The 26,715-nt window shown below is 35.5% G+C and overlaps 1 protein-coding gene across 1 annotated transcript in view; it reads left to right on the plus strand.

Annotated features, from left to right (window-relative positions):
* eml6 (EMAP like 6) overlaps positions 1-24,792 on the plus strand; it is a gene marked incomplete at its 3' end in the record, with an annotated part of 73,959 nt that extends 49,167 nt beyond the window's left edge. The window contains exons 22-43 of the mRNA XM_084395852.1: positions 991-1,143; positions 1,709-1,840; positions 2,545-2,633; positions 2,717-2,884; positions 3,329-3,530; positions 3,604-3,730; positions 6,532-6,610; positions 6,693-6,822; positions 8,056-8,154; positions 8,409-8,429; positions 10,428-10,601; positions 12,031-12,239; positions 12,615-12,772; positions 13,645-13,759; positions 15,680-15,868; positions 18,106-18,278; positions 20,323-20,485; positions 22,565-22,668; positions 22,757-22,910; positions 23,464-23,564; positions 23,736-23,752; positions 24,719-24,792. Coding sequence (XP_084251978.1) covers positions 991-1,143; positions 1,709-1,840; positions 2,545-2,633; positions 2,717-2,884; positions 3,329-3,530; positions 3,604-3,730; positions 6,532-6,610; positions 6,693-6,822; positions 8,056-8,154; positions 8,409-8,429; positions 10,428-10,601; positions 12,031-12,239; positions 12,615-12,772; positions 13,645-13,759; positions 15,680-15,868; positions 18,106-18,278; positions 20,323-20,485; positions 22,565-22,668; positions 22,757-22,910; positions 23,464-23,564; positions 23,736-23,752; positions 24,719-24,792 — 2,831 coding nt within the window. The remainder of the gene's footprint in view (positions 1-990; positions 1,144-1,708; positions 1,841-2,544; positions 2,634-2,716; positions 2,885-3,328; positions 3,531-3,603; positions 3,731-6,531; positions 6,611-6,692; positions 6,823-8,055; positions 8,155-8,408; positions 8,430-10,427; positions 10,602-12,030; positions 12,240-12,614; positions 12,773-13,644; positions 13,760-15,679; positions 15,869-18,105; positions 18,279-20,322; positions 20,486-22,564; positions 22,669-22,756; positions 22,911-23,463; positions 23,565-23,735; positions 23,753-24,718) is intronic.
* Between the last annotated feature and the right edge of the window lie 1,923 nt (positions 24,793-26,715).

Genomic DNA, 26,715 nt, shown 5'->3' on the forward strand with positions numbered 1-26,715 from the left:
ACTTGACTTGACTTGACATGACATGACTTGACTTGACTTGACTTGACATGACATGACATGACTTGACATGACTTGACTTGACTTGACTTGACTTGACTTGACTTGACTTGACTTGACTTGACATGACATGACTTGACATGACTTGACTTGACTTGACATGACATGACTTGACTTGACTTGACTTGACTTGACTTGACATGACTTGACTTGACTTGACTTGACTTGACTTGACTTGACATGACTTGACATGACTTGACTTGACTTGACTTGACTTGACTTGACTTGACTTGTAAAAAAATAAGCCGATCAGATTTCGCTCTCCTTCTGACATAGGAAGAGGATCTTATTATAATATTACCGGCTCTTAATCTGCACGTGTACACACATGGCACAACATTTGGTTTCACGAGCGACAACAGTGACCAGTTCTAACGCAATGGTAAAAGTTCGAGCAAAGCATAAAACTGTTCTGTCGTTGAGCACAGACGAGCACTGAACACTATTTAGAGTCCCAGTGAATTTATTTTATTTTCAACTGAAATCACCCAGAAACAGTAACTCCACAACATAAATGTCTCCACTAACATTCAGAAACTCTTCCTGAGTCTCTCCGTAAGGCTGCACTCGCTACTGGTGATTCTGGGATTCTGGATGAGTGAGATTGGCCAGTTTTGTTATTGCCGGAGTTTCTGAAGCTTGTGTAAAGGCTCCGCCCTCTTCAGAACAGAGGCGGAGCTAAAGCTCATTTGCATTTAAAGGGACACGCACAAAAACGGCGTGTTTTTGCTCTCACCCAAAAAAGGGGCAAATTTGACAAGCTCTAATAAATGATCTGTGGGGTATTTTGAGCTGAAATTTCACAGACTCATTCTGAAGACACCATAGATTTATATTACACCTGGTGAAAAGGGGCATAATTGCACCTTTAATCAAATACTGCTGGTCAAATTCAACATCACGATTTAATTGTGCTGATGTGCCTGTGTGTAGGTGGCCGATGCTGTGCCTTCTCCCCCGACGGAAAAGCCTTAGCGGTGGGTCTAAACGACGGCAGCTTTCTGGTGGTGAATGCAGACACGCTGGAAGACATGGTGACCTTTCACCACAGGAAGGAGATCATCTCTGACATCAGGTTCTCTCAAGGTAACCATCTACTCTCAAGAGCTGTAATTCCTAAACCCTTCTTCTTCTTCCAGTTTAGATGTAAATACCCTCAAATTAAACCTGATAGTTTCACTTTTAGTCCATATCCATTATATAACTATAGCTTGAATATGTTTTGGTAAATACCTGAAAAATCTAAAATTGTGCCTGTGTCCAAATATATATGGACCTAACTGTATATGTGATTGATAATAAAATAATAGAAATTACTATTAATTAATATTATTAATTATTTTTAATTAATATGAACATATTAAGTGATAATAAAAGTAAATAATGCATATATATATATATATATAACATATAAATTGATAAAAAAAATATCATTTTATATATACATATACATAATATATATTGACAAAAAATATATAATAAAATGATAAATATAATAATAAAGTTAATTTATTATATTATTTATATTATTTTACTAAAACTATATATAAAAATAATAATAATAATATATTTACTATTACATTATTTTGTTTCATGATATAATAGCTGCATAAAGCATGTAATTGATGTAATATTGTCTTTTATCTTGCAGATGCTGGAAAATACCTCGCCGTGGCCTCCCACGACTCATTTGTGGACATTTATAACGTTCTGACCAGTAAGAGGGTGGGCATCTGTAAAGGAGCGTCCAGCTGCATCACACACGTGGACTGGGACGTGCGCGGTAATCCTCGCAAACCCAACACACAAATATATATTCAAGCAATAATATGCACCTTCATGTCTGTCTTCATGTCATGACTTAATCCTTGAGTGAGAAACAGGAAGAATGAATCTACACATACATTGTTTTGATAATGTTTTGAACTGTGAGAATTTGCTGGCCATGAAACTGTAGTTTGCATTATTTTTATATCAGGAAATAGCATCTTTTATACCAATAGTTAAAGGGGTGGTTGATTATGATTTGACTTTTCTAACTTTAGTTAGTGTGTAATGTTGCTGTTTGAGCATAAACAACATCTGCAAAGTTACAACGCTCAAAGTTCAGAGCAAAGGGAGAGATTTGCTTTTAAAGAAATGGCTTTTTAAGGACTACAACAAACGGCTGGTAGAGACTACACCACATTCCTCCCGGGTTAGTGACATCACCAACCCTAGAATTTACATAAACCCCGCCCCCTGAACACGATTTATAGATTATCAAGACAGAATATGCTAATCAATGACTAGAAGATAACTACACATCAGCTTCATAAATTCATCAACTAACCATTCAGAAATGTCCTGTTGCTTCTACATGTTGTCACTTCTTCTAGAGTCTCTCCATCATTGTCTGACTCCGGTTTGAACATAAAAGGCGAAAAGTTTTAGAAATTTTCAGTGCATGTGTGTGTGAGGTAAACATGTTTGTGTGCATTAATGCAGGGAAACTGCTTCAAGTCAACACTGGTGCCAAAGAGCAGCTTTTCTTCGAAGCTCCACGAGGAAGACGACAAACTATCAGCAGTTTAGAGGTAGAGAAACTAGACACACATCTGGTTACGTGGCTAAGTGCAGCGCTGTGACCGTGTGTGTGTGTGTGTGTGTGTGTGTTCAGTCTGAGAAGATGGAATGGGCCACATGGACGTCGGTTCTGGGCTCCACCTGTGAGGGCGTCTGGCCCACGCTCAGTTTCGTCAACGCCTCTTCACTTACCAAAGACAAGAAGCTGCTGGCCACCGGAGACGACTTCGGCTTCGTCAAGCTCTTCAGCTTCCCCTGCAAGGTCACATGATCACATCGTGTATTCTTACACACCACTTATTTTAGTGTTTATGAAAGAAGCGTCGTCTGCTCATCAAGTGTAATTTATTCCTGTGATCAAAGCTGAATGTTCAGCATCATTACTCCAGTCTTCAGTGTCACATGATCCTTCACAAATCACTCTAATATGATGATTTGATGCTCAAGAAACAATTATGATTATTATCAGTTGAAAACAAGTCATATTTTTCTGGAAACTGTGATGCTTTTTATTTTTCAGGATTCTTTGATGAATAGAAAGTTAAAAAGAACAGCATTTATCTGAAATAGAATCTTTGTAACATTATAAATGTCTTTACTGTCACTCTTGATCAATTTAATGCATCCTTGTTAAAAAAAACACTTTTGAACAATAGTGTATAAGTCTTGAGGTTTATGCATAAAAAATGTTTTTTGTTTCATACAGGGTCAGTTTGCCAAGTTTAAGAAGTACGTGGCTCACAGTGCCAATGTGACAAATATCCGATGGTCGAATGATGATGCGATGCTGCTGTCGGTGGGCGGGGCCGACACGGCCCTCATGATCTGGGCGAGAGAGGGGATTGGTCCACGCGAGAGCAAAGCCGTGGACAGTGAGGAATCAGATGACGACGCCGAGGAGGATGGAGGTAATGTTTTAGTTTTTGTTTGTGAGAATAAACTGAGTTTAAAGATGTTTATTTGACGAACGTCTGTGTCTAGGGTACGACAGCGACGTCTCTCGGGAAAAGAACATGGATTACACGACGAAGATCTACGCCGTCAGTATAAGACAGATGACGGGCGTAAAGCCACACCAACAGCAGAAGGAGATCCTGGTGGATGAACGGTGAGAAACAGAACTGGAGAATGCAGATGAAGTTATGAGTACTGCAAAATATGATTTTCTTATGTACTAGTTTTGTCTTGTTTTCCAGTACATTTACCCAGAAATATGAAAGTCTTGTTTTCTGGATAATTCAAAGGGAAAATTTAAATTCACTTAAGCATAAATTCACTTAATTCTGACTTTAAGTACATTTTTTCTGACTCCACTGGCAGATATTATATATTTTTCCCTCAAGCAACCTGTATTCTGGTGTAGCGTGATTAATATTTAATGAAATGCTGCTTTTCATCACAGTGTTTTCAACTAATTTATAAAACAAATTATTCATTTGTTTACGCATTTAGTGCATTTATTTTTTGCATTTATTTATGCAATTAGTGCATTTAATTTTTGCATTGTGCATTTATTGATGCATTTAGTACATTTATTTTTGCATTTATTTATACATTAAGTTTATTTATTTTTGCATTTATTTATACATTAAGTTTATTTATTTTTGCATTTATTTATACATTGTTTATTTATTTTTGCATTTATTTATACATTTAGTTTATTTATTTTTGCATTTATTTATACATTGTTTATTTATTTTTGCATTTATTTATACATTGTTTATTTATTTTTGCATTTATTTATACATTAAGTTTATTTATTTTTGCATTTATTTATACATTTAGTTTATTTATTTTTGCATTTATTTATACATTTAGCTTATTTATTTTTGCATTTATTTATACATATAGTTTATTTATTTTTGCATTTATTTATACATTTAGCTTATTTATTTTTGCATTTATTTATACATTGTTTATTTATTTTTGCATTTATTTATACATTGTTTATTTATTTTTGCATTTATTTATACATTAAGTTTATTTATTTTTGCATTTATTTATACATTTAGTTTATTTATTTTTGCATTTATTTATACATTTAGCTTATTTATTTTTGCATTTATTTATACATATAGTTTATTTATTTTTGCATTTATTTATACATTTAGCTTATTTATTTTTGCATTTATTTAAGCATTTATTTAATTTATTTTTGCATTTATTTATACATTTAGTTTATTTATTTTTGCATTTATTTAAGCATTTATTTTGTTTATTTTTGCATTTATTTAAGCATTTATTTTGTTTATTTTTGCATTTATTTATACATTAAGTTTATTTATTTTGCATTTATTTATACATTTAGCTTATTTATTTTTGCATTTATTTATACATTTAGTTTATTTATTTTTGCATTTATTTATACATTTATTTGATTTATTTTTGCATTTATTTATGCATTTATTTGATTTATTTTTGCATTTATTTATGCATTTATTTTATTTATTTTTGCATTTATTTATGCATTTATTTTATTTATTTTTGCATTTATTTATACATTAAGTTTATTTATTTTTGCATTTATTTATACATTAAGTTTATTTATTTTTGCATTTATTTATACATTGTTTATTTATTTTTGCATTTATTTATACATTTAGTTTATTTATTTTTGCATTTATTTATACATTGTTTATTTATTTTTGCATTTATTTATACATTGTTTATTTATTTTTGCATTTATTTATACATTAAGTTTATTTATTTTTGCATTTATTTATACATTTAGTTTATTTATTTTTGCATTTATTTATACATTTAGCTTATTTATTTTTGCATTTATTTATACATATAGTTTATTTATTTTTGCATTTATTTATACATTTAGCTTATTTATTTTTGCATTTATTTATACATTGTTTATTTATTTTTGCATTTATTTATACATTGTTTATTTATTTTTGCATTTATTTATACATTAAGTTTATTTATTTTTGCATTTATTTATACATTTAGTTTATTTATTTTTGCATTTATTTATACATTTAGCTTATTTATTTTTGCATTTATTTATACATATAGTTTATTTATTTTTGCATTTATTTATACATTTAGCTTATTTATTTTTGCATTTATTTAAGCATTTATTTAATTTATTTTTGCATTTATTTATACATTTAGTTTATTTATTTTTGCATTTATTTAAGCATTTATTTTGTTTATTTTTGCATTTATTTAAGCATTTATTTTGTTTATTTTTGCATTTATTTATACATTAAGTTTATTTATTTTGCATTTATTTATACATTTAGCTTATTTATTTTTGCATTTATTTATACATTTAGTTTATTTATTTTTGCATTTATTTATACATTTATTTGATTTATTTTTGCATTTATTTATGCATTTATTTTATTTATTTTTGCATTTATTTATGCATTTATTTTATTTATTTTTGCATTTATTTTATTTATTTTTGCATTAATTTAGTTTATTTTTTGCATTGTGCATTTATTGATGCATTTAGTACATTTATTTTTGCATTTATTTATACATTTAGATTATTTATTTTTGCATTGATTGCATTTAGTGCATTTATTTATTTATTTATTGATGCATTTAGTACATTTGTTTTTGTCTGTAAAAAAAATAAATCCTACTTGTTTTTGTGCCAGAAAAATACAGCTCTGGTTGTTATATCATATATATAAATCTTTTTTTTCTGACCCCATTGGCAGATATTAGTTCTTGTTTTAAGGGCACAAACTCACTTAATTTTTAATCAGTTTTTCAGAAAACAAGACGGAATATCTTAAGTCATTTTGCTTCTCAAATAAATGTATCTTGGTTTAAAAAAATGTTTAGATATTTGTACTGGAAAACAAGACAGAAATACTGAGGAAGAGCGTAATTGTTTTGCAGTGACTGCGTTTCTCATGTCGAAACTTCATTATTTGTCTCCTGCAGACCTCCAGTGAGTCGCGCCGCACCGTTACCTGAAAAACTGGTGAAGAACAACATCACGAAGAAGAAGAAGATCGTGGAGGTCAGACGGGTCATGAGCTCATGAAGATATAACGTGGTCCTCATTATTCTCAATGTGTACCATTATGTCCGTGTGTTTATAGGAGCTTTCTCTGGACCATGTGTTTGGCTACAGAGGCTTTGATTGTCGAAACAACCTTCACTACCTCAATGATGGAGCCGACATCATCTTTCACACGGCCGCTGCTGCTGTGATTCAGAACCTCTCTGCTGGTACACACACACATGACCTCTGAACTCGGCCTTGCTGTCCCATTCTCATCTCAACATGTGGCAAATATGCTAAATGTTTGTGAAGATTTTGAAATAATGCCTTTTGGCTTTATGGATTTGTGGGTGTGTCTTCTGAGACTAATCTGATTCCAGATCAGACATGAGGTGCTGATGCCCTCTAGAGGCTGCAGGCAGAACTGCACGTCTGGTTAAAAAAGCTTAATTAACTAAATCACTTATAGTAAGAACATATGTGACCCTGGACCACAGTCACATGGGTAAATTTTTTCCATCTGAATAAATAAGCTGTCCATTGATGTGTGGTTTGTCAGGATAGGACAATATTTTTTGTCGAGATACAACTATTGAACATCTGGAATCTGAGGGGGCAAAAAAATCTAAACATTGAGAAAATCTCCTTTAAAGTTGTTCATTTATGTTCACGATTGTGCTGCATTCACTCACACAAATTCATGTTTTATATATTTACGATAGGAAATGTACTAAATATCTTCATGGAACATGATCTTTACTGAATATCCTCATGATTTTTGGCATAAAAGAAAAATGGATAATTTTGACCCGTACACTGTATTGTTGGATATTGCCACAGATAAACCCGTGCGACTCGAGACTGGTGACGTGATCCAGGGTCACATATTTGAAAATTGTTATTAAAATGACTGCTTGGTTATTATATTTTCAAATTAGTTTTTTTGTCACCAGTAGTTTTTTTTTGTAGGTTTAAAGAATATATAACTAGGTTTCAGAAAGATTTAGTTTTTTGAATGAAATTAATACTTTTGTTCAGCAAGGACGCATTTAATTGATCAAAAGTGACAGTAAAGATCCTTAAGTGACAAAGAATCCTTAAAAATAAAATGTATCACGGTTTCAACAAAAATATGAGCTTTTACTATATACTATATATTTACTATATATTCACAGAAAACAGCTAATTTACATTAGAATAATATTTCACTGATATTCTTGATCAAATAAATGCATCCTTGCTGAGAAGAGACTTTTAAAAAACCCAAACTTTTAGATGATAGTGTACGAGGGAAGTGTATTTCACTCACTTTCTCATTTGCAGTTCACTAAAATAATATTGCATTAAAAAGCACACTTAGTCTTTCTATTAATATGATGCATGCATAATGTTTCTACAAGGATTTGTGAATGATCTCAAGTGTTTTTAGATGAAGTAGCGCCTGACTCTGTGATCTGCAGGAACTCAGAGCTTTTACCTGGAGCACACGGATGATATCCTCTGCCTGACTGTCAATCAACATCCCAAATATCAAAACGTCATCGCCACCGGTCAGATCGGTACGTGTGCACGTGTTCAGCCTGGCGTCCTGACCGCTGATAGATGTAATGTTCACCGTCTGAATCATTTTCATTGGCTTACGTTCGCTTCTTTCAGCGTGCACTGCTTGGTTTTGTGTTGATAACAAGCCCTGCCTGTGATTTTGCAAATACTCTGAATCTCTCACGTAACTCTGCTTTGGCACTAAGAGCAGCTTCTCTCATTTTTTTGTTCATCACCGCCTCATCCTCTCATCCAACACACCAACACACAGGCGACATCACCGATCTGCCAGGTAGGACACAGAAACCTCCTGCGATCTGACTGCACTTCATCCCACTGACCTTGTGTGCTTCTCTCCAGAAATCCAGGACAGATTTCAGTTTCTCCAAACTAGAACACACACACTTCTGCTTTTAAAGCAATGATCAGGGTTTAATATGCATTCAAAACTCAACATTGCATTTCGGTTCAGTCATGTCATTTTAATAAGTTTTAAGTTTTGTGACACTTCACTAGTGTTAATGCATGCAAAACCACTTAAAATAGAATAATTAATCAAATAATCAAATAATATCTGTCTGTGGCTCATGAGGATCTTGAAGTTTGATGCCTCATATTTCTCAGTTCCCTTGTGTTTCATGTCCTGGTTTCATTAAAGACGTGGCTATGAAGAATACATGTTTGCATGAAGCATCATGCTGCTTGATTTTCTATCATTTTTCATATAGAGTCATGTTGACCCTTTCCCTCCCTCAGCGCTGGAATACATATCTAACGTTGACGTGTGTTTGTTCTGTCATGTTGAAAACCCTGAGGACCTCCTAATACTCATCCCAAACTCATCCTACTGCTTCTTTAACAGTGTTGGGGAGTCACTAACTAAACAAAGCTGCACTGTTAACTACATTTTTAATACTTTAAGGTCGGTACATTTTTTAAGGACAATAGTTGTTTTCAAATTACAGTAGCTTTTCCAGTGACAGCCTATTTTTTCCCAAGCTATAGTGATGAATATTTAATTAAATTATGCTTTTCATCAGTGTTTTCCACTAATTTTTTTATTTTGAACGCATTTGTTTATGCATTTATTTATCCGTTTAGTGCATTTATTTTGTGCATTTATTGATGCATTTAGTGCATTTATTTACAGGATGCATTTATTGATGCATTTACTGCATTTTCTAAATTTATTTATGCATTTAGTTTCTTTTCTTTTTTTAATGCATTTAGTGCATTTATTAATGCATTTATTATTTTTGCATTATTTAGTGCATTTAGTGCATTTATTTACAGGATGCATTTATTGATGCATATACTGCATTTTCTAAATGTATGCATTTAGTTTCATTATTTTTGCATTTATTATTTTTGTATTTATTTATGCATTTAGTGCATTTATTTACAGGATGCATTTATTGATGCATTTACTGCATTTTCTAAATTTATTTATGCATTTAGTTTCTTTTCTTTTTTTAATGCATTTAGTGCATTTATTAATGCATTTATTATTTTTGCATTATTTAGTGCATTTATTTACAGGATGCATTTATTGATGCATATACTGCATTTTCTAAATGTATGCATTTAGTTTCATTATTTTTGCATTTATTATTTTTGTATTTATTTATGCATTTAGTGCATTTGTTTACAGTATGCATTTATTGATGCATATACTGCATTTTCTAAATTTATTTATGCATTTAGTTTCATTATTTTTGCATAGGTGTAGCGTGATGAATATTTAATTAAATGCTGCTTTTCACCAGTGTTTTCAACTAATTTTATTTATTTATTTTTTGTGCAATTTATTTATTTTATTGCTGCATTTATTTGGGGATTTATTTATGCATTTCATTTATTTTTGCAATGTGCATCTATTTTTGCATTTAGTGCACAGATTTGTCTGTTAACAAAATCTGCCAGAAAAATACATCTCTGATTAAATAATAAAGTTATATAATAGAAAATATATATAAATAGAAAATAAAATATATAAATAAATAGCTTCACTGTAGTTAACTGCTTCTTGTTAGTTGCTTATAGTCTAGTTTTATATACTTATATACTACCACTTTTTGTAAATGCATCTTAACTGTAGCGTAACCGTTTTAAGCCAGTTTCTTAGTAGCTTCCCATCACTGTTTATATATATATATTTGCATAATCAATGTCTTGTAATAAACCTAATGTGTTTTATTTGCCATATGTTCTCGTTTGGGAAGCTTGTTTGCCCGTTCAGCTCTGAGTACTGATGGTGATGATGTGTGTGTGTGTGTGTGTGTTCCTGTAGGCCTGGCGCCGTGCATTCACGTGTGGGACGCCATGAGTAAACAGACTCTGTCTGTGCTGCGCTGCTCTCACGCCAAAGGAGTCGGATACGTCAACTTCAGCGCCACGGGGAAACTCCTGCTGTCTGTGGGAGTGGATCCCGAACACACCATCACTGTGTGGAGATGGCAGGAAGGTGTGTGTGTGTGTGTGTGTGTGTGTGTGAGAACTACTGATCAAAACTCTTAACACAGTTCTCCTGAACAGTTTCAGCTTGGCATAGCTGGTCATTTCACATTCATAATGCACTATAACTACTAAAATATGAGTTTGAGTGGGCGGGGCAAATGAGACAAAGTTCAGCCAATGAAGACAATTATGCAAATCTGTTACAAACCTAGGTAGGTTCTGCAGGAAGAGAGACTGGAATTACATTTACATGTATGCAGATGTTTTTATCCAAAGCGACTTACATTGCATTTCAAGGTACACATTTACATTCTTATCAGTTTTCTGGGAATCGAACCCATGACCTTGGCGTTGCAAGCACCAACGCTCTACTGTTTGCGCCACAGGAAACTTTATTTATCTGCACTTTGATATTTGAAACTTTGCAGAACTTTTACATTCACAGGCATCTTTATTACACACTATAAAAGGGAATACCTGAAAAAGCATAATGGGGCACTTTAAGTTAAATGGCAGTAAATGTGCAAATTGGCCTGTAGGTACATAGAGTTTTAGGGATATTTGTATCTAAAGTGAGATAATAATTGATGTAATTTGAAAGGTGTGGGCAGTAATCAGCCCTCTGCTGCTCTTCGGGCAAAATTGTAATTGTTTTCTTCATCGGAATGGTGCGAAACATGGTGAAGGTTTTGGCACTTGCTATGTGAACACAAAAATGTGGACATGATTGGAACAGGTTAAATGGTCCTGAAGAAAATAGTCACACTTGAGCTCCTCTCACTGGAAATGAATGGGAGACGGATTTCCTCTAGTGGAAGCGTTTGGTACTGCGGCCACACACACTCTCGCTGAAAGATACTTTTTTGAGATATCAAGCTCAAATTTCGAACACAACTTGTTTAGATTTATGGTTTTGATTTTCTCAGTTTTAGAGTAAAGCATGTTTTTGAAAATATATATTTCATATACAATTTTTCATAACAATAAACGTAAAATTCACTTTTTTAAACTTTTTTCACTTCAGCAATAATCTGCCAAGTGTCGTCTTTGAAAAGAGATCAAACTGAAGTCTGTCGCTATAAAGCATTCAAGAGTTTAAGTTGGACATTTAATGTTCAGGTCTATGCTCAAAAAGTGAATAAATGGATTATAAATACAGCGTAAATATAATTTAGTAGCATAAAATCCCCTAAAAATAGAAAATATTAAATAAACATTCAAATTTAAAATTTAATTTAAATAAAAAAAAAAACACTATCGAACTAAAATATAGTACATTCATTTAATTGAAAAAATGAATTTTGGTCATATTTGACCGACACATGAAGAACACCAGAGGGTTAAATATTCCAGAGTTTTAATAAAGTGACTCAAGTATTGAGAAGTCTGTTGTAGCGATTGTAAAAACCCGTAATCTTCTTTAATTGTGTGCTCAGGCTCGAGGGTCTGCAGTAAAGGCGGTCACACAGACCGGATCTTCGTGGTGGAGTTCAGGCCCGACTCGGACACGCAGTTTGTGTCTGTGGGGATTAAACACATCAAGTTCTGGACGCTGGTGGGAGGATCTCTGCTGTATAAGAAAGGAGTGATCGGAGCGGTGGAGGACGGCCGCATGCAGACCATGCTCTCTGTGGCGTTCGGAGCCGTGAGTCTCGCGCATTCAGGGACAGGGTTTCAAATGAGCCTTTTCACTCACAGGACAATTTGGCTACTTCATTTTTAAGTTACCGGCCGTTCAGAACTTCTACTAACCAAAAAATTAAAATAATCCGAATTTTATTTCATATATATATATATAGAGTAAGTTAAACATAGTAACACGCCAAATCGGCTCGTGATTTGACAGCATTAGTTGATTTTAATTAATTACACGGTGTTAATTTCAAATCCTGTTCATGGACATTATCACAAAAATATGAACTGTTTTCAACATAATCATAAATGTTCTTAAGCAGCAAATCAACATATTAGGATGATTTCTGAAGGATCATGTGACTAAGATGCTTGTATCGTCTGACAGAATAACCTGACGTTCACGGGGGCCATCAACGGTGACGTGTACGTGTGGCGGGAGCATTTCCTGGTGCGTGTGGTGGCTAAAGCGCACACTGGACCGGTGTTCACCATGTACACCACGCTCCGAGACGGGCTCATCGTGACCGGAGGCAAAGAGAGGCCGTGAGTTCAGCTGATGTCCAGATGGGGCCCGCTCTTCAGACTTTCCCTCAATAAACTCATAATTACTGCTTATTAATAGTTAGTAAGGTAGTTGTGAAGTTTAGGTATTGTAGGATTAAGGGATGGAGAATATGTTCATGAGGAATAAGGCATTAATATGTGCTTTAATAAACAGCCAATATCCTAGTAATATGTATGCTAATGAGCAACTAGTTAATAGTGAGAATCGGACCCTAAGCTAAAGTGTTACTGTTAGTTTTATACCATTTTCTATTTACATTTTTTTTATTTAGGCACCATATAGGAAGAAATAGCACGTTTTTCTTACACCTTGAATACAAAAGTTCAAAAGTCTGGAGTTTGTAAGATGTTTTTTAGAAAGAAGTCTCTTCTGCTCACCATTTATTTGATCAAAAATACAGTAAAAATTATGAAATTGTATTACAGTTTAAAATAAGTGTATATATTGTAAAGTGTAATTTATTCCTGTGATCAAAGCTGAATTTTCAGCATCATTACTCCAGTCTTCAGTGTCACATGATCCTTCACAAATCACTCTAATATGATGATTTAATGCTCAAGAAACATTTATGATTATTATCAATGTTAAAAACAGCTCATATTTTAGTTGAAACTATGATCAATTATATTTTTCAGGAATCTTTGATGAATAGAAATTTCAAAAGAACAGCATTTTTTTTTAAATAGAATCTTTTGTAACATTATAAAGGTTTTTACTGTCACTTTTGATCAATTTAATGTGTCCTTTGATGAATAAAAGTATTAATTTAAACTTTGAACAGTGTGTACATATCGTCAAGCAATCTTTTTCTGTAGTTGTAAACGGCTGTGTTGACTGTATTTGTGTGCAGGACTAAAGAGGGCGGCGCTGTGAAACTGTGGGATCAGGAGATGAAGAGATGCAGAGCGTTTCAGCTGGAGACGGGACTGCCAGTGGAGACCGTCAGATCTGTGTGCAGAGGAAAGGTCAGTCATGCTTATGCTTTATGCGACTGTTTTTGAGTTATTAGCATCAAACAACAGCCCTGCTGGCTGGATGACTGTGTTCATATTAGGGCTGATCTCGTATCTGGGACTATACTGTCACGAATCTTGGGTGCCGATGCGATATGTATTGCGTTTATTTATTTTTTAAAGGGTTACTTCAGGATTTAGCATTAAGCTTTGTATTAGTAGAAAACCTGTAGTATTTTCGAATTACCATGCTTTCCACCCTCATATCCCCCTGAGACAAGAGATTTATGTATTTTTTGTCTGGAAAAAATCCTCCGATGACGCAAAAATCGTCATTTTGCGTCATCGGAGGATTTTCTGGCCAGAGGCTAAAGACTACAGCCAGTAGATGGCGTTGTTCCGCATGTTTTTAGCCCGCCCATACAGGGTGGGATCTCACTCAGTCAGAATGTACACAGTGTCAGCCGTCTTTCTTTGGAAGCTAAGCTAGCAGGCTCTTGTTCTGTGGAGAAAGCTGAATAGTAGGAGAAAGCTGAGTAAGTAACCATCCTCCTTTTCCCGGACTTGTCCGGCGGGCGAGATCGTTCAAAATGTACGGGATTCAGCTTTTGCTTTCTGCGGTCGCTATTCCTTGTTTACATGCACACCTTTCAATCTAACTGAATTCATTCCGATTGGTGAATTTGAATGTAGTGTTTACATGAACGCTAAACAAGTGATCGGTTGATGTGCGTTTTACCTTTGCTAAGAAAAATTCCCGCTCCTCCGCGGCCCCTCAGCCTCGTCCTGCTCGCCACAGTAAACATGATGAATGGCGACTGTAGAACGCAAAAGCCGAATCCCGGACATTTTGGACGATCTCTAAATCCCTCGCAAACTCATCACGTAGGCTAGCTTTGTTGTTTTCATCTGCGCACTCTTACCGGTAGGCGTGGCCTCCTAAGGCAGCGAAGCAAGTGCATTCTGGGAGTTGTTGTCTTTCATCCACATGAGCCAAAAATACATTTTCTGGCTTTTCTCAGTCTAGAAAGCTCCAAATTAAAAAATTTCTTCACATTTCTTCTACTTAAATGACCTATTTTAAATACACATTCATCTTCCCAGAGGTGAAGTATCCCTTTAAGAATTGCGATTCTACAAGTATTTTTTAACCACTAGACCATGGGGAAAAGCTAGATCATACACTTATACAGACTGTACATGATGAATAAGATGAGTCATATTTACAACCAATTCATCACATCTTTCTGAGTTTCATTTCATAAGCATCATACAGGACTACATTCTCTTTAATAAATGATTCAATAACAAATACATTTTTAACAGTCACTTGTCACGAAACAATGTAATCGATAAATGCGCTGTTTTAAGCGCCAAGTTTCTATCAACAGCTGTTTTACTCTATTTTTATCAATATCGTAGACATCAGTGTTCATATCGTTAGCCTCATAGCATAACTGCCTAAGTAATATTTTTTTTTAAATGACTTATGCTATGAGGCTAACGATATTTGAACTTTAAACTTTAATCTCAGTACTTCTGTGATAATTTGAACTATTGTATCACAGAAATAATGATACTATGATGTTAAAGACGACTCTCTCTGGGTCAGCGCCAACACAGATCTGAATGTTGCGATATGATTTTGTCAAAGGTTTAATAGACAGATGAATTGGAAGAAGATCGCGTGGGTGTTTGAATGGAGATCACAGTATTTTAACAACTCTACTGTCTTATCTCTCTCTCAGCACGAGCAGCTCGAGGGCTTTTCAGTGCAATGTGGCTTTCACGGGTTGTGTCGTTATCTTTGAGTGTTTAGTGTCGTAATGTCCCATTTCATCCTCTGTTGGAACAAAAGTGGCTAACTTCTGTCAACCTCGTCTATAAGCAAGGGCAAAAATAAAAGTTGTATGTTTCTTTGTTGGACGAAAGGGAAAGATCTTGGTGGGAACAAAGGATGGCGAGATCATCGAAGTGGGAGAGAAGAACGCCGCCTCTAACACCATGATAAACGGACACACACAGGGACGCATCTGGGGTCTGGCCACACACCCCTCCAAAGACGTCTTCATCTCCGCCAGCGATGATGGAACCATACGCATCTGGGACCTGGCAGATAAGGTGAGGGATTGTGGGTAATGGAGAAATGGGAGTGTTTACACCACCGTTTAAAGAGTTTGGGGTCAATAAGGTGATTCAATTAACTATCAAGGACACATTCATTTGATCAAATGCATCGGTAAAGACATTTATAATGTTACAAAAGATTCTATTTCAGATAAACACTGTTCTTTTGAACTTCAAAGAATCCTGAAAAATAAAGGTCCTATTTTAACGATCTAAGCTCATGGTCTAAAGCGCTCAGCGCAAGTGCACTTAGTGCGTGTCTGAATCCACTTTTGCTAGTTTAACGACTGGACAAATGGTCGGCGCTCCCGGCGCATGGTCTAAAAGGGTTGTCCCTATTCTCTTAATGAGTAATGGGTGTGTTTTGTCCCTATTCTCTTAATGAGTAATGGGTGTGTTTTGGGTGTAACGTGAAATAAACCAATCAGAGTCTCATCTCCCATTCCCTTTAAAAGCCAGTTGCGCTCACACCTGGTTTTCAGACCAGCAGCCTATGAGCGCACAAATAGGCGCAAATGCATTTAAATAACTATTTAAATGCTATTTAAACAACGTGGCGCAGGACGTGAAAATGATAACTGCGTCGGGCTGAAACTAGCGAAAACCGCTTGAGTCGCGCCTGACACTGCATTAGGCAAGGCAAGGCAAGTTTATTTATATAGCACATTTCATACACAATGGCAATTCAAAGTGCTTTACATAGAAATAATAAAAAGAAATAAGAATAATTAAAACAGTTTAGAAAAATAAAAAATAAAATACAGTACAGTACAAACAGTCGGACGAACAGTGGCACAGTGCTCATTCAGTAAATGCATAGCTAAACAGATGTGTTTTGAGTCTGGATTTGAATGTGACTACAGTAGGAGCACGTCTGATCTCCTCTGGAAGCTGGTTCCAGCTGCGGCTGGCATAATAGCTAAAAGCGGACTCGCCATGCTTAGAGTGAACCCTTGGTATTTCTAGCTGATATGATCCTAATGATCTGAGTGATCTGTTGGGTTTATATTCAGTGAGCATATCTGCAATATATTGAGGTCCTAGGCCATTGAATGATTTATATACCAGTAATAATACTTTAAAATCAATCCTAAATTTAACTGGGAGCCAGTGTAAAGACCTGAGGACTGGTGTGATATGTTCATATTTTCTGGTTCTGCTCAGAATCCTGGCGGCAGCGTTCTGTATGAGCTGCAACTGTCTTATGGTCTTTTTGGGAAGGCCAGTGAGGAGTCCATTACAGTAATCCACCCTGCTGGTGATGAAAGCATGCACAAGTTTCTCTAAGTCTTGTCTGGAAACAAAGCATTTAATTCTTGCAATATTTTTCAGATGATAGTATGCTGATTTAGTTATTGCTTTGACATGACTACTGAAACTAAGCTCTGACTCTAGTGTCACACCAAGATTCCTGACTTGATGTTTAGTTGTTTGACCCCTAGAGTGAAGGTATGCGTTCACCTTGAGAACTTCATCTTTGTTTCCAAAAGCAATGACTTCAGTTTTGTCTTTGTTTAACTGAAGAAAGTTTTGACACATCCAACTGTTGACTTCATCAATGCATTGGCACAGGGAGTCAATGGGGCTGTAATCGTTAGGCGATAGGGCTAAGTAAATCTGTGTGTCGTCTGCATAGCTGTGGTAAGAGATTTGGTTCTTTCTCATTATTTGGCTCATTGGGAGCATATACAGGTTGAACAGGAGTGGCGCAAGAATTGAGCCTTGAGGGACTCCGCATGTCATGGATGTCCACTCAGACTTATGATCTCCTATACTCACATAATAACCTCTCCCATCTAAGTATGACCTGAACCATTTTAGGACTATCCCAGAAATCCCCACCCAATCCCCATTACATCAAGTGCATGATAGGAGCCCACGTGTATCACAGTTTCCATCAAAATATGAACCGTTTTCAATACTGATAATAATCATAAATGTTTCTTGAGCATCAAATCATCATGTTAGAATGATTTGTGAAGGATCATGTGACACTGAAGACTGGAGTAATGATGCTGAAAATCCAGCTTTGATCACAGGAATAAATTACACTTTACTGTATATTCACATAGAAAACAGCTGATTTACATTGTAAAAATATAAAAAAATATTTTTGATCACATAAATGTAAAATGGAGAGCACTTCTTTCAAAAACATAAAAAATCTTACCGACCCCAAACTTTTGAATGGCAGTGTATGTCTATTAATACTTTATTTTTTTGTCTCGCAGAAACTTCTGAACAAAGTCAGTCTGGGTCATCCGGCGAAGTGCACGGCGTACAGTGCGAACGGAGAGATGGTGGCGATCGGGATGGAGAACGGAGAGTTCATCGTTCTGCTGGTGAATTCACTGACTGTGTGGGGCAAAAAGAGAGACCGAAGCGTGGCCATCCAGGACATACGGTCAGAAGACACACCGCACGTCAAACACAGGAGAAACAGCTCCATCAATCCCACAATACACTACAAAATACATCTCTAATTATCAAAAATATATAAAAATGACTGAAGATATTAAGTCTTGTCTACTGAAAAAATGGATGCAAGTTTTTTCTTAAAATAAGAACAAATATGTCCAATGGGGAAGAAAAGTAATAAAATCAAACCCACAAAACATTACAAATTAGAGATGCATGGATGTATAAAAGCCAGGTTTTTCACTGTTTAAAAACAGCCGATGATCAGGTCCGATTATATCCTGTCAATCAAAATGGACAGAGAAACGTATCAGATTGTGTGTGAACTAAATCTCTCTCGTGTTGAATTTAGAGAAAGTTAACGCATCAATAACGCATTAACAGTGACGGTAAAGCAGACTCTGTTTGACCCTGTGAATCACCTGTAGTTCAAGCCAGGTTTTTCCCTACATAAAACATTATTTAGCGTCTCACATTCAATAATCACGAAGAACTTTTGATAAAAAAAACTGTCTCAGCTTTCAATTTCTGTCCATTTTATCACGAAATCCTAAGAGGCATTTTGACGCTGACCGATTGTTGTAGTTCTTTAGTTATAGCGCCAAAAAACATGAATTAACATCACAATTTATGTTTAAAGATACAGTACAACTTACTGAAATGAATTCAGTCTCAAGTAATCGCTCCATCAGTGTTCAAAGTCCCCCTGTAGTCAATCATTGTATCCCTTAAAACTTGATCACCATAATGACATATTTAAACATTTTTATCTTGAAAAAATGTCTTAAAAAAGCTTGAATGTAAGTCGACACCCTTGCCTCATTTAGTATGCGCAGTTCTATGAATATGCAAATGAGCCCCGCCTCCACTCAGCTCAGAGATCCACTGGTTGACGATCACACGTTGATCTGATTGGTTACAAGGTAGTTTGTGACGTCAGAAACACCAGCGATTTCAAAGCGTGTGTTTGAGACTGTCTTTGGTTCACTGCAGTTTTAAGGAGGAAATACTCAGCAATGGTGTCGACTTATGAATTTACACATGGTTTGTCTTAAAGCAGATTAAAAACACCACATAGACACATAAACAACATTAAAAGCTGGATTTACACCACTTTAATAGCGGGAAAGACGTCAATAAAACTGCTTGTGAACAATGTCACTTAATGTTGGATTTACCTCAGGAAAGTTATCCAGTGTTCACAGTTCGTTAGCAATAAACACACTAGAGAAGAGCTCGTCTACTGTTAATTATATATGCATGTTTCAATTATTTTGTTATGAAGAAGTGTTTATATAAACTATCTTATCTGAAACAGCTTGAGTGTAATTATTAAATCTGAAAATAAATAGCAGTTGAATGTAATAGTTTAGGCTCTGTTGTTAATTTTAACCTAATATTATAGTAATGAACCGAATGAGAGGATTCTCTGTGTAGTTTAAGAAAATCAAACTATCGGTATCAGCAGACATCGATTATTTATGATATCTGAGATATTTAATATCTGTGCATCTCTAGTTAAAATATATAAAAATTCAGTAACACTTTATTTTACAGTGTCCTTGTTACATAATTTACATGTACTTACCATAGTAATAACAGTAAATTATGCATAATTACATGCAATTAACCCTCAACCAAACCCTAACCCTATAGTAAGTACATGTAGTTGCTTAATATTACTCAGTACTTAAATATATAATTACACTGTAACAATGACAACCTTAAAATAAAGTGTAACCAAAAATTTGATTTACTTGAGAAGCAAAATGACTGAAGATATGAATGTCTACTGAAACATTTTTCAAAACTAAGCAAGTTTTTGCTTAAAATGAGAAAAAATATCTCAATGTGGAAGAAAAGGAATAAAATAAGAGTTTATTTTTCTGAACACATTGACAGACAGCAAAAAAAAAACCGTACTATCTGAAGTCATTTTGCTTCTGTAAGTGCGTCTTGATTTATGAATGTTGTGATATTTCAGAAAGCGTGTTTGCAGTGCATTGATCAGATGTAATAACGCCACACAGGTTCAGTTCTGATAACCGGCTGCTGGCCGTCGGCTCGGTGGAGTGCGCTGTGGACTTCTACGATCTGACTCTGGGTCCGGCTCTCAATCGCATCGGATATTGCAAAGATATTCCTGGCTTTGTGATCCAGCTGGACTTCTCTGCGGACAGCAAGTACATCGAGGTACAACTGACTACATAATCAGAAGAACATGTTTCCACAAAATTACATACATAGCTGAAATGTGTTTTTTGTGCATGTACAATTTTGCACAAACAAAGGATACTGCATGGATTTTAAGTTATTTTTAAGTTATTTTTTATTTTTAAGGTCCAACCAAAATATATATATATATATATATACACACATACATACATACACACACTATACAGTGTGTGCAGAATTATTAGGCACGTTGATTTTCTGATCATATTTTATTTCCAGGAACATTTTGCCAATTCCAAACCATATTAAACTTAATAACTACTATTAATTTTCTATTTAATCATGTATAAGTGATATATAATTGTTCATGAAGGCTGGAAATGAAAAATGTCTTCTTTTCAGGTGTGCAGAATTATTAGGCAAGTTTTCTTTTACAGATAAAATAAGCCAAAAATGAGATTTAACAAAGACTGAAAAGTAAAAAATTATTAAATCCCCATGAGAAGAATGCAAAACTAATGCAATACTAGAGATTACAGTTAAGGCATGACCATTGGACAGTGAAATGCTCATTGGGTCAGCAGGGTCAGACAAAAACAGGTGGAGAAGAAAAAACACATGTTAACTGCAAAAGAATGAAGAATTAAGGTGAAGAATTAAGTGTGAAACCATCGGGAACCCTTTAGTCTCCAGCACCACCATTTTCCAGAACTGCAACCTACCTGGAGTCTCCAGAAGAGCAAGGTGTCAGGGTCTCAGAGACTTGGGTTAAGCAAAGAATCCTAAAAAATAACCCCCTCTTAATAAGAGTCACAAGCTGAAGTGTTGTTAAATACATGAAGACTGTTTTTTTATAGGCTTTATAGACAGACAGATTGAGAGTGACTCTTGAAGGACCAGCACCACATCCTCTTCTACCACTGTTTGAAGAATTCATCTTCCAGAATACGTTTTAATACGTTTTGGGAGTTTATTTTTAGTCCATCTCTGCAAAACGGACTTCAGGGTAGAAGATGGACTAAAAATAAACTCCCAAAACGTATTAAAACGTATTCTGGAAGATGAATTCTTCAAACAGTGGTAGAAGAGGATCTGGTGCTGGTCCTTCAAGAGTCACTCTCAATCTGTCTGTCTATAAAGCCTATAAAAAAACAGTCTTCATGTATTTAACAACACTTCAGCTTGTGACTCTTATTAAGAGGGGGTTATTTTTTAGGATTCTTTGCTTAACCCAAGTCTCTGAGACCCTGACACCTTGCTCTTCTGGAGACTCCAGGTAGGTTGCAGTTCTGGAAAATGGTGGTGCTGGAGACTAAAGGGTTCCCGATGGTTTCACACTTAATTCTTCACCTTAATTCTTCATTCTTTTGCAGTTAACATGTGTTTTTTCTTCTCCACCTGTTTTTGTCTGACCCTGCTGACCCAATGAGCATTTCACTGTCCAATGGTCATGCCTTAACTGTAATCTCTAGTATTGCATTAGTTTTGCATTCTTCTCATGGGGATTTAATAATTTTTTACTTTTCAGTCTTTGTTAAATCTCATTTTTGGCTTATTTTATCTGTAAAAGAAAACTTGCCTAATAATTCTGCACACCTGAAAATAAGACATTTTTCATTTCCAGCCGTCATGAACAATTATATATCACTTATACATGATTAAATAGAAAATTAATAGTAGTTATTAAGTTTAATATGGTTTGGAATTGGCAAAATGTTCCTGGAAATAAAATATGATCAGAAAATCAACGTGCCTAATAATTCTGCACACACTGTATGTATACATATATATACACTGTTGTTAAAGAAAAGAAAAAAAGTGCATTAATTAAGGGTGATGTCACATGTGCCGGTCTGAACAATGTGAGGAATGTGCTTCTTAATTACTATTTATTAGTAACTTATTGATTAAATCTAGTAATTTTAAGGTAAATAAAATGAAAAATCACAAAAAATCTCCAAACAAATTGCGTTAAAAAATAGAAAAAATATTATCAAAATGAAATGAAATAATCTTTCAGGACAAAACAAACTGTGAAGTGTAGTGTTGGTGCTCTGCGAGGGAAGGATGCTGACGCGGGTCGTGTCGTGTGTTCAGGTCTCCACAGGCTCTTATAAGCGGCAGGTTCACGAGGTTCCCAGCGGGAAGATGATCACAGAACCGGCTCTGGTGGACAGGATCACATGGGCTACATGGACCAGGTGACTCTCAGATCTGTGTGGTGGTGATGATGATGGTGATGATGATGATGATGTCAGTGTACCGTGGTAAACTCTCTCTCCTGTGCAGTGTCCTGGGCGACGAGGTTCTGGGCGTCTGGCCTCGTAACGCAGAGAAAGCCGACGTGAACTGCGCTTGTGTTTCTCACGCCGGGCTGAACGTGGTCACCGGAGACGACTTCGGGCTCGTGAAGCTCTTCGACTTCCCCTGCACGGAGAAATTTGTAAGTCTTAACTCATGTCACATGTATTTATAGGCTTTAAGTGCGACTGAACCGTCTATACGGGAGAGGAGCTGATTTGCTGGAGTTATTACATGACAGATTAAATAAGTAAATGTTATAATAGTAGAGAAAATCATGTTTTTCCCCAAGACTACAACATGCACATCTTAGTCAGTCAAAACTGTCCTCATGCTCTATAATGGTTAAGTTGATAATCATGATTATTTTTGCTCAAAATATTAACCATTGTTGTCATTTAAGAGATTCTCATCAGAATTATTGCACCACTCATGCTTTACTTGACCTCTTCTAGTTTGGCTTTTTATAGGCTATTTATCATAAATTAACACACATTATGAAAACAGGCAAAACATGAAGTTCCTTCTTTCAGGCAAAATTCCTAATAGTTATTTCAATAGGTCTAAATTACATTCATTCATAAAAGCATTAAAAGACACAGAGGTTGTGTTGAGTAAGTGCATTTTTTCAGCATCAACAATCGTAAATATAGTGGAGATTTGTGTTTTTACTAACGGTTTGCACTTCTTCACAGGCCAAACACAAGCGATACTTCGGTCACTCTGCACACGTGACCAACATCCGCTTCTCTTATGATGACAAATATGTGATCAGTGTAGGAGGCAACGACTGTAGGTGAGCTGACGTGTGTGTGTGTGTGTGTGTGTGTGTGTGTGTGTGTGTGTGTGTGTGTGTGTGTGTGTGTGTGTGTGTGTGTGTGTGTGTGTGTGTGTGTGTGTGTGTGTGTGTGTGTGTAAACGGTGCATGATTAATAACTCTTATTAACGCCTGTGTTCTGTCTCTCAGTGTGTTCGTGTGGAGATGTGTGTGTGTGTGTGTGTGTGTGTGTGTGTGTGTGTGTGAACCCTTATTAAGGCCTGTGTTCTGTCTCTCAGTGTGTTCGTGTGTGTGTGTGTGTGTGTGTGTGTGTGTGTACTCTTATTAATGCCCATGTTCTGTCTCTCAGTGTTTTCGTGTGTGTGTGTGTGTGTGTGCGTGTGTGCGTGTACTCTTATTAACGCCTGTGTTCTGTCTCTCAGTGTGTTCGTGTGTGTGTGTGTGTGTGTGCGTGTGCGTGTGTGCGTGTACTCTTATTAACGCCTGTGTTCTGTCTCTCAGTGTGTGTGTGTGTGTGTGTGTGTGTGTGTGTGTGTGTGTGTGTGCGTGTACTCTTATTAACGCCTGTGTTCTGTCTCTCAGTGTGTTCGTGTGTGTGTGTGTGTGTGTGTGTGTGTGTGTGTGTGTGTGTGTGTGTGTGTGTGTGTGTGAGAGAACTCTTATTAACGCCCGTGTTCTGTCTCTCAGTGTGTTCGTGTGTGTGTGTGTGTGTGTGTGTGTGTGTGTGTGTGTGTGTGTGTGCGTGTACTCTTATTAACGCCTGTGTTCTGTCTCTCAGTGTGTTCGTGTGTGTGTGTGTGTGTGTGTGTGTGTGCGTGTGCGTGTGCGTGTGTGCGTGTACTCTTATTAACGCCTGTGTTCTGTCTCTCAGTGTGTTCGTGTGTGTGTGTGTGTGTGTGTGTGTGTGTGCGTGTACTCTTATTAACGCCTGTGTTCTGTCTCTCAGTGTGTTCGTGTGTGTGTGTGTGTGTGTGTGTGTGTGTGTGTGTGTGTGTGTGCGTGTGCGTGTGCGTGTGTGCGTGTACTCTTATTAACGCCTGTGTTCTGTCTCTCAGTGTGTTCGTGTGTGTGTGTGTGTGTGTGTGTGTGTGTGTGTGTGTGTGTGTGTGTGTGTGTGTGTGTGTGTGTGTGTGTGTGTGTACTCTTATTAACGCCCGTGTTCTGTCTCTCAGTGTGTTCGTGTGGAGGTGTGTGTGATTCCTCCAGCGTTCGGATGCTGACCTTGATGGAGACAACCATTCTGTGAAGTGCAATGTTTACGCTCACATGTACTTAAAAAAAATATATACACTCATAAATCATGCCAATATTTCAGAAATAAATGTATTTTTTGTTTATTCTGAAGTGCCTTGGAGACACAGTTTGCTGATCTTTGCCCCGAAATGTTCACATGATGCATATATGGTGCTAAATGGAATATGTCCACTTAGAGCTTTTTAAAATTGTTTTAAAAAAATCATGCATTATGCAATTTTAATTTTTTTTCCCTCCTTCTTTTTACATTTTGTACATAAATGTCAAATATAAATATCCTCTCATTAAATGCTCTTCCTGTTAAAAATATCCAAATACATGGGACTCAGGAGAAATTAAGTACTGTAATGTGTAGATGTTATATTTGACCTGTGCTATTTTTGTTAAAATATTTATTTTTTATGTACGTATTTACGTATGAAGTATGCAAATTAGTCGGTTGGTCTTTATGAACTGTTGGCGTATGTGGAAATTGCAAAAAAAAAAAAAACTCACTGGCTGTCCAAATATAAAAGTTATATGAAATGTCTGTAGTAGCGTTGTGTGTTAGATTGCGATGCACTGTTTGTAGCCAATCACGTGACAGCAGCTGTTAATCGTGTGCAGATATATCCAGTTATATCTGTCATTTGTATGTTCATGTTTTTGTAATTTGTCTGATCAGAGGTCAGTTTAATTGAAAGATATATACTAATGCATGAATCGAAGTCTGTGTGATCGTTGGTCATGAATGAATACTTTTATAATTATAATTAAAGAGAACAATGTGCTGAAATTGAGTGTTGTTCCATCTTTCACCAGCTGGTGGCAGCGTGTCTGAGATCTCATCAGAAGAAATCAGTTTTAATTCAGTATTGCCTTAAACGATTAAATAACGAGTCGAACGAGATCAACTTCGGAAGTGATATAAACAAATACCAGAAGCTTAACCACACAGAAAACGAGTTTTGCACGGGCAAAAAGTCTTCAGAAGAAACCAGACAGGGTCCTTTGACTTCCATGTGGGAAAAAAAAAAATACTATGGAAGTCAATGGGGTCCAAAAACATTTTGGTTACAAACATTTTCCAAAATATCATCTTTTGTGTTCAGCTGAAAAAAAATATATTTATACAGGTTTGAAACAACTTGAGAGTGAGTACATTTAATTTTTAGGTGAACTATCCCTTTAAGACAATTGTTTTTTATTACAAGTATTTCAGAAATGTTTAAATAAGCCAATGAGGCATTATCTATTAATAATTTGTATGCATTTCCACAACAGAATTCTGAACAATAAATAGGCCTAAATCAGGTTCAACATTATTTTTATCACTCTATAAATGTGCCCGAGTAAAATAGTCAACAGAACAAAAAAACATCACTGTGTTTTAAGAATATAATGTTGTATAAAATCAGACGAACGATATATGAACAAACCTTCAGAATATAGATATAAATAAATAAAAACGTGTGTTTGGTGTGTAAAGCTGCTGTAGTGGAGATTTCTGACTCATTAAAGATAGATAACATAAAAGATAAAACTTTAAAGATAGTATTGTGGTTTAAATCTACAGACGCAAATAAATAAAGTTATAAATAAACACTTAAAAGTACGGCGTCCCTGATAGGACATGGTGATGGAACACACATGAGATATATTTCGATGTTTTTGATTTTGTGTTTAAAAGCATTTACAAATAATTTTTCCTCGCATCTCATATATTCACCATGTATAATCTGTGTTTTGAACGTTTTATTTCTGCTAGTCTGAAAGAAAGCAAGTTATGGAAGCAATATATAGCCCAAAATCTCACATCTGGGGGGACGACGACGACTATGTTTTTGACTGTAGCTTCTGGTTCTAATAGTAACGCACCTGATTTATCAGTGAACGATCTATTCTCCGGATTCAGCAAATAAAAGTAAACAATGCA

Source organism: Rutilus rutilus (assembly GCF_951802725.1).
Source record: "Rutilus rutilus genome assembly, chromosome: 22".
Taxonomy (NCBI): domain Eukaryota; kingdom Metazoa; phylum Chordata; class Actinopteri; order Cypriniformes; family Leuciscidae; genus Rutilus; species Rutilus rutilus.